This window comes from Impatiens glandulifera, chromosome 9 (genome assembly GCF_907164915.1).
Source record: "Impatiens glandulifera chromosome 9, dImpGla2.1, whole genome shotgun sequence".
Lineage (NCBI taxonomy): Eukaryota > Viridiplantae > Streptophyta > Magnoliopsida > Ericales > Balsaminaceae > Impatiens > Impatiens glandulifera.
Genome location: NC_061870.1, coordinates 20,879,494 through 20,892,745, shown reverse-complemented (window position 1 = coordinate 20,892,745; position 13,252 = coordinate 20,879,494). Strand labels below are relative to the sequence as shown.

The 13,252-nt window shown below is 28.7% G+C and overlaps 3 protein-coding genes across 3 annotated transcripts; 2 read left to right on the top strand and 1 right to left on the bottom strand.

The window, feature by feature from the left end:
• The first annotated feature begins 3,850 nt into the window (after positions 1-3,850).
• LOC124914826 (heavy metal-associated isoprenylated plant protein 26) lies at positions 3,851-6,532 on the top strand. Its single transcript, XM_047455439.1, has 2 exons — positions 3,851-4,045; positions 5,960-6,532. The coding sequence occupies exons 1-2, from the start codon at positions 3,962-3,964 to the stop codon at positions 6,341-6,343; spliced, it is 468 nt and encodes a 155-aa protein (XP_047311395.1). The 5' UTR covers positions 3,851-3,961; the 3' UTR covers positions 6,344-6,532.
• A 2,850-nt stretch (positions 6,533-9,382) lies between these two features.
• Positions 9,383-12,089, top strand: LOC124914167 (WD-40 repeat-containing protein MSI2-like). Its single transcript, XM_047454662.1, has 6 exons — positions 9,383-9,771; positions 9,900-10,223; positions 10,302-10,445; positions 11,320-11,444; positions 11,553-11,648; positions 11,730-12,089. The coding sequence occupies exons 1-6, from the start codon at positions 9,457-9,459 to the stop codon at positions 11,929-11,931; spliced, it is 1,206 nt and encodes a 401-aa protein (XP_047310618.1). The 5' UTR covers positions 9,383-9,456; the 3' UTR covers positions 11,932-12,089.
• On the bottom strand, positions 12,065-12,898 carry LOC124914168 (SUMO-conjugating enzyme UBC9-like). The gene is made up of 3 exons (XM_047454663.1): positions 12,735-12,898; positions 12,428-12,660; positions 12,065-12,353 (listed from the first exon to the last, which is right to left on the bottom strand). Exons 1-3 carry the CDS (start codon positions 12,802-12,804, stop codon positions 12,210-12,212), a joined length of 447 nt encoding a protein of 148 aa, XP_047310619.1. The 5' UTR covers positions 12,805-12,898; the 3' UTR covers positions 12,065-12,209.
• Between the last annotated feature and the right edge of the window lie 354 nt (positions 12,899-13,252).

Here is a 13,252-nt window from a genome sequence, read left to right as displayed (position 1 = left end):
TTTTTCATGGTGTTATTATACTTGATAGGTTTTGTCTATATCAACATAATATGGCATCTAGCAAGTGTTATTGCAGTTTTGGAGGATGTGTATGGAATTCAAACAATGATCAAAAGCAAGGGTTTGATAAAGGGTAAAATGAGAGTGGCAGGTATTCTTTGTTGGGGTTCAAATTACATACCAACAATATGTCGTGGCCGAGGATTCATTGTGGTGCAAAATATTAGAAATGCTTTGCTTGAGCTTCCTTGTCATCTTGATCTTACTAGGTTTAGTCATCCAAACCGTGTTTTATTTTATCTGCAAATCTTACCATTACGAAACCACCAATAAGTTGTCATTGATGGATATATCATCTCGAGGCTTATTTAGGACATTATGTTCCTCTCAAATGATAAATATCGTAAAGGTATTGAGTTTAAGTAATCACATTATTTATTAACAACTTAAGCATCAATGTAAATAATCACCATATTCGTGATCATAATATAAAAAAGAAACAGTCATAATATAAAAAGGAACATCTGTATTTTTTTCTTTCAGTTTTTACCTTCTTCCTTAAGTGAAACCTCCCCCAACCTCTCCCAAAATATATATGATCTACTGTTCTTAAAAATGTAGCCAGAAATTTCAGATCTAAATAACTAATAGATCTGACAATAAGTTGAAGATCTATACCAAAAATAAAATAAAATAAAATATCTACTAAATGAATATGATATTTTCAAATTTATAAAAATGTTTGAATCTGTCTAAAAAGATAAATTATTAGTTTGTGAACCCTCCTTTAAAGAGTTTTATAAATATAAACTTACAAGACTTAGAGCTCATTTGATAATTTTTTTTTTTACTCAAAACTCAATATTTTTATCTATTTCACTTTTTTATATTCTATCACTCTTTTTATATATTAAAATACAATATAACTTTTTATTTGATATCTTTTTCTATCATTTTTCTATTTTATATATTTAAAAAATAAAATAAATTTAAAAAAAAAATTAACAAAAATAAAATATATAAACAAAAAATTTACCCAAAATCAGATAAACATATCAACAAGCTAAAGAAGAGTTTACATAAACACGTACAAGATAAGTTTTTTTTTTTTTTTTTTGGGAATATTGGGAGAGACATTGTCTTGTCCGCTATTAGATGGTGTAAACGAGTTGAGCCGAGCTCGAACTAGCCTTGGCTCAAGTTTGGCTCGGCTCGATTATATAATCATATTCTCGAGTTTGACTCAAAATGCTCGAATTTAAATATATTTATATATTAATTTCTTATATTAAAAAAAACAAAATGGAAGTTGAGAGTCTACTCATCGGACCGTACAACTTTGCGTATTTTTTTTTGGTTCACGCCCCTTAGCTCTTCCTCGGCCATGACTTGGTTCTAATAAAATGAACGTATTGGTTCGCGTAAGAATACACGTAAAATTTTACCTAAAAGAATTATCCATGTTCAATCAAGTTTGTAAAAAATAATTTTAAGTCGTGTATTTTATTTAAGATAAACTTAAAAATATATTAGACTATATATTAAAATAAACATAATATATATATTATGTTTATTTTGAAAATAAAATACTTTATATTAAAATTAAAATAATTTTATATCTTATAAAATATAATACTTTGAGATTACATATATTAAATAATATTACAGTATAATTTAATTTTTAAAAATTAGGTTTATATAATTAAATTAATATTAAATTTATTTATTTTCTTGTAACTTAATAGTATTATATAATATATATTTTTTTATTTATAAATATTATTTAAGTATATCTTAATAAATATTTTATAGTAAAATAAAAATAGTTTTATATCTTATAAAAATTTAATGCATATATTAAATAATATTACAATATAATTATATTTTGATTTAATTTTCAAAAATTATGTTTATGTAATTAAATTAATATCAAATCTATTTATTTTTTTTATAAATATTATATAACATGTATTTTTTAATTTATAAGTATATTTTGAAGAGACCCATAAACAATAAACCTATATATAATCTTATGAGTATGTTTTAAATTTTAATTAAAACTTAAAATATAATAAAAAATATTATATGATTAGGCTCGAAAAAGCTCGACGAGGGTCAAGCGAGTCTTACCTAAGCTAGAATTCGGCTCGAATATTTATAGAACTGGCTCGAGCTTTGACCTAATTCGAATCGAATTTTGACTGAGCCACTCATGAACGATTCAGCTCATTTACACCTCATTTACACCGTTATATGTTTATGTTTGGGATGAAATTGTTTTATTTACATTTAAAACTTGTTTGGTTTATTTTTTCAATTCAAACATAGAATATTATTTCAGTAATTTTTTATTCTTAATTATATTATTCAATTTGATAACAAAAATATTAATATTTTTTTATAATTTTTTTAAAAAATAATTTAAAAATTCTGACACTGTTTTAAAAAATGAAGTAATTTTGATAAAAGTATTTAAAATATTAATATTTAATGATAAAATATTTTTTTTAAAAAAATAAAAAATATTTTAATTAATTATGGAATTTAATGATATGATTGATGAGAGAGTAAAATAATATTTAATTATGTAATAAAATCAAAATATAAGAAAGCTTAAAAAACTTATAATTATTATTTTATCATTATATATATATATATATAATATAATATAATATAAAAAACTATTCTAACATCCATACAAGTTATGTCTGAATCATTTTTATTTATCTTATAGATTTTTATATTAAAAAAATTATTTTTCTCAAAATTACTGCCAATTTATTTAAAAATAAAACAAAAATTATTTAAATAAACATTAACCCAAAAAGCTTTTATAAATTATAATACAATAATATAGATGATTTGGGTCTCAGCAATTTTGGGTATGTGAGTTTTGAAGACAACAAAGCTATAATATCATAATTAATTTATGATCTTTTATCGATTTGGGTACCCATCGGTTTCTACCCAAATCTAACATGGACTGAAAATAAATTTGATACCCGAACCGATAGGGCAGTCTCGAGGCCCATTTCGATGTCTAAGACTCGTTTGATGCCGTGGTTATTGAAATTTTTTTTCTAAAAATTAATGTTTGATTAAAATTTTAAAATACCAGTTTTTTATTGTTACAAGTCAAAAATATATTTTATTTTTTTAAAGATAAATTAATTTTATGTTATTAAATAAAAGATAATTTTAATATTTAAGTATATAAAATGAATGATTAGATAATTGAAATGATGAAACATGTTTAAATTTTGGAATAAAATATAAAAATAAATAAATCAAATGATTCTAACCAAAACTAATTTAATACTCAGAGCATCCCTATCAATAACTAATTTTTTTTGTCAGGATGATAGTCATGAAAAGAGCTTTATAACCAAGATTTTGATCATGATGTTTATCCATGACTAAAAAAATCTTGATCATAAATTAAAAAATATTATAGATAATTGTAAATAAAGGAGAATAAATAGTAAAAAATGGAGAAAATTTTGATTTTTTTTGTGCTCCGAAATATAGCAATAGTAATCTCTATAAACTCACACAATCAACGACAACCGGCATCGACCCATTCCAAGATAGCCATGCTCTTATGCAAATATCATTTGAATCTTACTTATAATTACTATATTTAAAATAAGTATAAATTTATTATAAAGTACATTAATTGAAAAGTGTTTGTAGATGTGGGCCGAAAGCACTGGACATTTCGGCTATGTTAATGGGCTCAAACCACGTAGTCCAATGGACGGTAAATATAATGGAAAAAAAAAAAACTGTTTATGGTTGAGTTTGTTATTATATATATAAATGAAGGAAGTTGTTAAAGAATGATGTCATTTTCAAGTGTGCGAAAACTCTCTCCGTAGAAGAAGAAGAAGAAGTACAACTACTCGCATTGACAGTTTTGGAAATCAGAAAATCTCTTTGACTGAAAGGAAAGGAAGAAGATATGGGAATCGTTGATCATTTCTCCGATTACTTTGATTGCTCCGGCGCCAGAACTCCAAAACACAAGAAGAAGAAGCAATTTCAGGTAATCCTTCCTCTTCTCTGTCTCTGTCTATGTTTCTTTAACACACACAGTACGTACATATACAGACGGATCCTGCTTCTTCCGTCGTCGTTTATTCTATCATCTCACATTCAGATCTGTACGTTTCAGCTGCTTGATTTTCCTCTCTTTTCTCGTTTCGTTCATTAGTAAACGGCGTTACGCTCGATGATGTGCTTTCTAGTTCTAGTTTTTGTTATGTGCTTTCTTAGTTCTAGTTTTAATCCTGTGCTTTATAGTTCTCATTCAACTTCTAGTTCTAGCTAGTTTCTTTGCTTTCTAGTTCTAGTTTTAATTCTGTGCTTTCTAGTTCTTCGTTCATCTTCTAGTTTTAGTTCTGTGCTTTCTAGTTCTCGAGTTCAACTTCTAGTTCTAGTTTTAGTTCTATCGCTAACCGGCGCACTGCCGGCGGACTGGCCGGAGTCCGGTGGAGCTACTCTCTGCCGGATTTACGTGTTGGACTAAAATGCCCCTTGACAGGTGGCAAGTACCGATTGGGATATATATATTGACTTTTCTGTTTTCAATTATATATATATATAAATTGATTTATCCTTTTATAAAAACTTTTTTAAACAATTTTTCAAAGTTTATTGAATTATTGAATAATAAAAAAAAATACTATTATATAACAGTTTTCTCAAAATAAAGTAATACTTTAATATGATAAAATATGATTATACATTTTCTGTTAATACTGACCACGTTTTAAGTCGTGTCAGGTAGTGACATGTGGATTATTTTTTCATGTCGGCCTTTTGTCGTCTTATTATTTTTTAATAATATTTTATTGTTTTCTCACTGCCTAATAATACAAGTGGTTGTGGGGTGGGAACCATTGAAACCAAGCAAATCATGCAAAGTTGTTTGTTTTTATCATAAATTTGTATAATTGAAATTTTAATTAGTTTAACTAGTATAAAATCTTTTTATAATAAGAGTTTTAATATTTTGGTAGGTAAATTGAATGATTTAATGTTTGAAAATAAATATAATATAATGATTGAGTTTTGAATAAAAGTTAAAAAAAATTCAATCAAATAGCTTCAAATTTTTATTTTTTTTCTTGACTGGTCTTGTAATTTTTATTAAAAGTTTATTTGTTAGTGAAAAGATTTTAAAGTATTAATATTTAATAGAGTAAATATTATTTTTAATAAGTAAATAATATTTTAATATTTTAATTGATTGTAAAGATGAAGAGTTATTTAAAAATTATTTAAATAATTCTTGTCCAACAAGTTATAGTCAAAGTTTATTTTGATCTTAGAATATTTGATTTTTGTTTTATAGATTATTTGGGGTGAAAATTAGTAAAATATCTATCATTATAATATAATTTTTTTTAAACAATAAAACTTTTTCGTTAATCAATTTTATTGCTAAAATTTCAATAAAATAGAGTGGAAATTATGTTTAATCAAATATTTAATTGAACTTGTTTAGAAAACATGTTTGTTTTATTTTTTTTTATAATATCTCATTCAATTTTTTTATTGTTATTGTCTGTAATTCAATTATTGTTTCATTGTCAAATCTAGAAATTGTCCAAATCTGATCTTAAACTTTTGTATTTTTTTCTCTCTTTTGGGTTTTTTTTAATTAAATGGCACTAAGCTGTTTTCCAAAAAAAAAACATGAACTCTCGTACTCTTAACATACACTTCAATTCAATTGAAAATGTTCTTTAAATTTCTTGAATCTAGATGTTCTTTCTCGTTATTTCTCTAAATTATAGGTACATTTCTCTAAATTATAGGTACATTATACCATGTTTTTGGAATGTCGATTCCATATCCCAGTATTTTGTGTTTATGTTGTATTTACCTAAAATAATAAATAATTTAAACCTACGAATTCTTTTCTCTATACTTGTAACATAATTACGTTGTACAGACCGTGGAGATGAAAATAAAGATAGATTGCGAAGGTTGCGAAAGGAAGGTGAGGAGGTCGGTGGAAGGAATGAAAGGAGTTCAATCGATTGAAATAGAGCCTAAGCTTCACAAGCTCACAGTGACTGGATACTTGGAACCGAAAAAGGTTGTGTCACGAGTTGCCCATCGCACCGGGAAGAAGGTGGAGCTATGGCCCTATGTCCCATACGACGTGGTTGAGCACCCTTATGCACAGGGTGTCTATGACAGGAAGGCTCCTGCAGGGTACGTGAGGTACTCTGAGGATCCTCGCACGTCGCAGCTGGCGCGTGCGAGCTCCACTGAAGTGCGTTACACCACTGCATTCAGTGATGAGAACCCCGGGGCATGCACTATCATGTAAAGGTAGTAGATATGTTTGTTTTGATTATGAATGGGACTTGTAGATCTGTTTGTATTGATTGTTGATTTTGCTTGGAACACAAAGAAGTTTTTTTTGTAATGGTTCATTATTAAAGTGTGGTATTTTGCATGTAAGTGAATTTGTTGTATGTTAATGTTTATTCCATACATACATGTGATGTATGTTTAATATTTTGTTTAGAATTATAGTTAGAATCATTCTTAAAATTGTTAACAAAAACTATATAATTTGTTTAAAAAAAATAATAATAATGTTATATACAAAAATGATATGTTTTTACAAAATGAAAATGTCAAGTGTTACCATATATAGACTAGATTATCTTCTTATTCTTTTTTGTTAGGTGGATAATGTTTCAAATCATTTTCATTGATTTGGTAAGATTTCTTATTCAAGTTATTCTTTAAAAAATGGGACAGTTAGCAATTTTCTTTTTCTCCATATACATTTAATTATTGAGCTAGTAGTACTATATTTGTCTAAATAAGTAATTTTTTAAAATAATTATCTTTAGTATATATTTTTAACATATTGCATAAAACCACAAATATAAATAATATACATTTACAAAATAATAAAACATAATAAATGACGAATCTATAAACAAAATAGTTAGATATCGGTGATTTAACTAATCAAATATAAGAAAAATAGAAACATTAAGCGACGTAAATATACCGTTTTAGCCAAGAAATACACTTAAATTTTATGAAATTGACTATTAGAACTTACAACTAATGGTCAAAATTAATCAATGCCGGACCTACTAGGGAGTCTTGGGGTCCGGGCCTCCCCCAACCTTAGAATAAAAAAGTTTATATATATATGTTTGACATGTAACTCTTAGTCCCGTTAACTTTTGTAACTGAATGGTGAAAATGAGGTCAGTTGATCAAACCTTGGCCTCACCTTTAATTTTAATTTATTTATTATATTTTAAAATATAATTTTATTAAAATAATTATCATTAATATTTTATTTTATACTAACAATATTTTTTAATATACAAATATTTATAATAATACATAAATTTTAATTAATATATAGTTAAGATTTGTTTATATAAATAAAGTATAAAAAATTATATATAAAATAATATAAATCATATAATAATTATACATTATTTTTTATTTATTTTAATATAATTAATAATACAAATTACTTATAAAGGTAAAATATAAAAATTAAAATAATAATAGTGTTTTATATTTCTTAATTTAAAACTATTTCAAAAATTTATAAGAAAATATAAATTAATATTAATAAACAAGTTAAAATAGTTATATTTGTTTGGTTTGGTTCGGTTCGGTTCGGTATTTAAATAAAGAATTTGATATCTTATTTTTATATGCATTAATATTCTATAATCGTAATCTCGAGTGTTTATTCACTTGATAATATGTGTTTATCACGTTTTTGTATTTTTGTTTTTATTTATATTTTTTATATTTTCATAAAATTAGGCTGAAATCTATTAAATTAGATTTTAATATTTTTTTAGTTTTTTATGAATTTGTTTTTGTGTTGTATTTGATAAAAAAATTATTGGGAATTGCATGTGAGTTGTCATTTTACTTACAAAAAGTAGATCAAAATATAGTTCAAGCCATGTCATTGATTGCGAGTTCAAAAAATCAATTACAAAAATTTAGAGAAGATGGATGATATGATATTTTGGACCAAGTTAACAGTTTTTGTCAATTACACTCGATCTTAATACTTGATATAAATGAGCGTATGATAATTGATAGCAATGGTAGGCGAAGAGGAAAAGGGAAACTCATCACTAATCTTCATCATTATTGTGTGAAAATCTTTTGTCAGGTATAATAAAAATTATTTCTTATCTATTAATAGTTATTATTTCTTATCTATTAATAGTTATTATTTATTATTTAATGCTATGTTGTTGGCTTGATTATGCAAAAAATGAATAATCATTTTTTAGAAGTTAATACAAAATTACTTGGCTGCATATCATGTCTTCATCCCAGAAATTCATTCTCCCAATTTGATAATCGTAAACTCATTCGTCTTGCCAAACTTTATCCCGAAGATTTCACAGGTAGTGATTATTTATTTTTGGAACAACAACTTCAGGCTTACTTATTTAATTTGTGGGATGATCCTCAATTTTCTTCAATTGAAGACTTGAGAAAGCTTGTTCAAAAATTGGTTGCAACAAAAAAACATATAGTCTTTCCATTGGTTTATCGATTGATAGAATTGACTTTAGTTTTACCAATTGCAACTGCATTCGTTCTGCAATGAAGACTGTGAAGACTGATTTGCGTAATCGAATGGAAGATGAATGGATGAATGATAGTTTAGTTGTATATGTTGAGAAATATATTTTCTCAATAATTGAAAATGAGCCAATATTGCAATATTTTTAACAAATTGAATCTTGTAGAATAAATTTGTTTTCTTTTGTACCGACTCATAGACAAAAATAATTTAGTAATTGTGCTTATTAGTATTTTGTAATTGTGTTTGTTAATATTTTTATGTAATTACCGAGTAAAATTTTAATTAAAAATGCATTTATTTGATCGCCAAAAAAATCTTACGTTATTATGTATTTTCCCCCGAAAAAACATTTATAGGTCCGCCACTGAAATTAATAATATCTCCTATGTACTATTGTTTTTAGTTCCAAATCCCAATTGACTGATAACAAAATTTATATAAAAAAAAATGATTTTTACATTGATAATTAATGGAAGATATATTTTTTCTTTTTACTTTTCATTTATTCGTTTATGAATGAAATTTACTTACATCCTCTTATAGAATGAATGTTAAAAATTATATTTTATAAATATAATGTTCATGAAAAGAAAAATAGTAAAACTATAGATCTTATTATTATTAAATGTGAGGATTTGAAGAGTCCAATATGAGTAGATTTCTATTTTTGTTAATGGGCTCCAAGAGGCCCAAATATACGACCCATTAGATTTGGGCGGGAATATTTGCCGGGAGAAAAAACTTTCTCATTTTAATTTACTCTTCTTCCTACTTCACGGCGGCGACTCTGCAACTCGATCTATCGTTTTTCGCCGGAGCACCGATCACTTCTACCGGAAAATATGGGAAAAGATATCGAACAGTCGGAAGCCAGCGGAGGAGATCTGGTGGAGGCGGAATTTGCTGTGTGGAAGAAGAACACTCCGTTTCTATACGATCTCGTCATTTCTCATCCTCTAGAATGGCCATCTCTTACTGTCCAATGGCTTCCTTCTCCTCCCAAACCCTACGATGACGGTTCCTTCTCTATCCACAAGATGATTCTCGGGACTCACACTTCAGATGATGCCCCCAATTTCCTTATGGTCGCCGACGTACATATCCCCTGTAACTCCGCTATCCAATCTGTTAACACTGATAATCTTTCCGTCCCAAAGGTCTGTATTCATACAAATCCTTTCTTCTGTGTTAATTTACTGCTAAATGTGATTTTGTTATACATGATAGTTTAGTGTCCTCTATATGCTCGACGAAATGCTTTTATCTTAATAAATTATGTTTTTAGGTGGAGATTATACAGAAGATACGTGTGGATGGAGAACTAAACAGAGCTCGGTGTATGCCTCAGAATCCATCTCTTGTTGCAGGAAAGACTAATGGTTGTGAAGTATTTGTGTTTGACTGTAGTAAGCACCAACTTGTATACGATGGGAGCCCTTGCAATCCTGACTTGAGATTAAAGGGTCACGATCAAGAAGGGTTTGGTTTATCATGGAGTCCATTTAAAGAGGGTCATCTTTTGAGTGGATCAAATGATCGTAGGATTTGCTTATGGGATGTGTCTGCCATGCCACAAGATAAAGTGTTGAATGCTAAGAATGTTTATGAGGTAACCTGATTGATTCCTCATTGCTTTCAAATTTTGATAATAAATATGCTTGACCTTTGTTTTATATTTGATTCTTAGGCACACAAAGATGTTGTTGGAGATGTATCGTGGAACTTGAAAAATGAAAATATTTTTGGTTCTGTGGGTGATGATGGAAGTCTAATTATTTGGGACCTTCGTACAAGCACCCCCCAGCAATCTGTTCAAGCCCATGAGAAAGAGGTATTTTTTGTTACAATTTTGATGTGGTTTGATCATGGTATGATTGATATGAAGAGCTTAGCGTAGGGTTTTGTTATAGAAATGAGATAAGATTCGAAGGAAGATATGAGAATTTTAATGACCTAAGCTCTTAGTTAAGAAAGTCATGGAGACATTTCATAGTTGAGAGACTTCATTTTCATTCATATATTCTAAAGATTCACATGGATTGAATGGTTGTTACATAGAGACACTACAATAGTAACCTTTATCTTTCCTTGAACACATCTACAATTCGACCACCATCATTGTTGTGATTGAAGAGATGTTCATTTTTTAAAAATAAATGGTGATTTTTTTTATGAAAGCACAGTGAGTGTGCCAAAAAGAGGGCTTGTATTTCTTTTTGATACCATTTTTTTCCTCTTTCTTTCTGGAGTGTATCACACAACATCCCATTGCCATGAGACCCCCTATTTTAATCAAGATGTTCTTAGTGAGATTGAAACCTTAGATCTTAACCTCTTAGGTCAAGTCTCTTGTTACTTGAGCTATCCCGAGTGGTTAAATCTTGTTTATACTATATCGTCTGGGTGAATATGTTAGGTGATTAAGAACGAGATAACGATAATTGTTAAAGAAGAGGATGAGAATTGATAAGACTTTCCGATAGAACATGGGTGAGACACTTTAGAGAGGGAAGATAGAAACAAACTTAACTACTATCTTCTTATTCATCGTCCCTTCTATTGATTACATTATCTTATATTTCTTTCCAATACGGAGGAGAAAATGTTTTCCCTAATTCCATCATTTGAGCTATTGCCTTTGTTACTTTTCTGCATATGATAGCTTGTTTCTGCCATTAATCTCATTTACTTGTTACTCTTCCTAGGTCAACTACCTGTCCTTTAACTCATATAATGAGTGGGTTGTGGCTACGGCATCATCAGATGCTACAGTTGGTCTTTTTGACATAAGAAAGCTGACATCCCCCTTGCATGTGATGAGCGGTCACACGTAATGCTCCTTTTGGTTTCTGTTGCTTATTATTTTAAAAAAAGTTAACCAAGTAAGTTTAAAAGAAGCATTTACTTATTCTTTGTTGTGAATTTTTATTTTCCTCAGTGAAGAAGTATTCCAGGTGGAATGGGATCCTAACCATGAAACTGTTCTGGCATCCTCTGCTGATGATAGAAGATTAATTGTGTGGGACATCAATAGGTACTTACTTGTCCATACTAAAAATGACTTGTTTATTGATGAATGATCATCTTATTGTTGTTTTTGTTTCCATATGTGCAGGATTGGGGATGAACAGCTGGAAGGAGAAGCTGAAGATGGAGTGTCGGAACTTCTATTTTCACACGGAGGGCATAAAGCAAAAATATCAGATTTCTCGTGGAATAAGAATGAGGCATGGGTAATTTCAAGTGTTGCAGAAGACAACGCTCTTCAAGTCTGGCAAATGGCCGAAAGCATTTACCATGATGATGCTGTGGAATAATAATCTGTTGTCTAGTATGTTGATGATCTTGAAACTCTTGTTACTCAGCTTTGCAGGTTGGTTGTGTTGTTTAGTTTGAAAAGAAGACCAAAAATTAAAAACAAGATTTTGGGTTATAAAATGCTTTTTTGTTGAGAAAACTGAACCATATTTAATTCGAGATGATGATTAATGATATATATAAGATAGCCTTTAGGTGGAAGATGGAAGGGTAGATGCTTGTTATTGCTAAGAGTTGAGATAGGATGATAGATCATGAATAATACAAGTAGAGGATATTAACCCATAGCATATTTGTGAGTCCAACTTCTAGCAGTGGACTCATACTTGTTCTTGTCAAGCTTGCACAAATGGGCAATCTCAGGAACAAGAGGGTCTTCTGGATTTGGATCCGTCAACAAGGAACATATCGATAGCAAAACCTATAAGAAAAAACCCGATTCATTTTCATTTTCGTAAGATAGACAGACAGATAAATAGATAATCTAGATGATACCTTGGATATGGTTAGAGCAGGACTCCATTGTTCCTTGAGTATGTCCAAACAGATATTCCCATTACTGTTAATATTGGGATGAAAAACCTTGGTTCTGAATGCAACCTTGGGGGGTTTGAAAGGATAATCAGTGGGGAAATGAATAATTACAAGGAAGATGCCGCCTGAATAAGGGCTGTCGTTTGGACCCATTATCGTTGCTTGCCAGTGGAACATATCCTCCCCAACCGGACCTATATTCAACATCGATTCATTTCGTTGATTGAAAAACAACTTCATTTTCTCGATCATTCATTTATTACATTACCTGCACTGCAAGAGGTAGGTGGATCTCTTTGCAAATCCTTAAGCTCCTTCAAGATTCTTCTTGATGCCATTAATATTATATAAAATTGATGAAGATGGATGATGAGACCTCAAGAACAAGTAGAAAGATATATATGAGTTCTTAGTTGTTGATTTTAGTTAGAAGAGAAGGAATAATTCATTAATGCGGACCACATAGCTCCACATGCATGAACTTCTTCTTTTTATCTTTTATATATTCTTTCTCTATTTGGGTGGACATACTCCTAACAAATATACATGTAAATGGACCATTTCTGAAATTCCCACTTTTTTCTTTTATTCTCTCAAGTAAATTTAGTGAGTTTAATTCTCACTTTTCATTGTATATTATTATTATTATTATTATTCACTACAAAAATAATCAATTCAATCTATCAGCTAGCAAACTGTTAGGCTGACCAGGGCCACCAGGCATCAAAATATAATGTCATTATAGATTGGAATTTGGATTGATTAATTCATCATAGATAGATTCCA

Coding starts and splice junctions, on each gene's coding strand:
- LOC124914826 (XM_047455439.1), top strand. CDS start 3,962: ATGGGAATCGTTGATCATTTCTCCGATTACTTTGATTGCTCCGGCGCC. Junction 4,046..5,959: donor AGAAGAAGAAGCAATTTCAG/GTAATCCTTCCT, acceptor TACGTTGTACAG/ACCGTGGAGATGAAAATAAA.
- LOC124914167 (XM_047454662.1), top strand. CDS start 9,457: ATGGGAAAAGATATCGAACAGTCGGAAGCCAGCGGAGGAGATCTGGTG. Junction 9,772..9,899: donor ATAATCTTTCCGTCCCAAAG/GTCTGTATTCAT, acceptor TTATGTTTTTAG/GTGGAGATTATACAGAAGAT. Junction 11,445..11,552: donor CATGTGATGAGCGGTCACAC/GTAATGCTCCTT, acceptor TATTTTCCTCAG/TGAAGAAGTATTCCAGGTGG.
- LOC124914168 (XM_047454663.1), bottom strand. CDS start 12,804: ATGGCATCAAGAAGAATCTTGAAGGAGCTTAAGGATTTGCAAAGAGAT. Junction 12,661..12,734: donor ACCTACCTCTTGCAGTGCAG/GTAATGTAATAA, acceptor TGTTGAATATAG/GTCCGGTTGGGGAGGATATG. Junction 12,354..12,427: donor CTGCTCTAACCATATCCAAG/GTATCATCTAGA, acceptor TTTTTCTTATAG/GTTTTGCTATCGATATGTTC.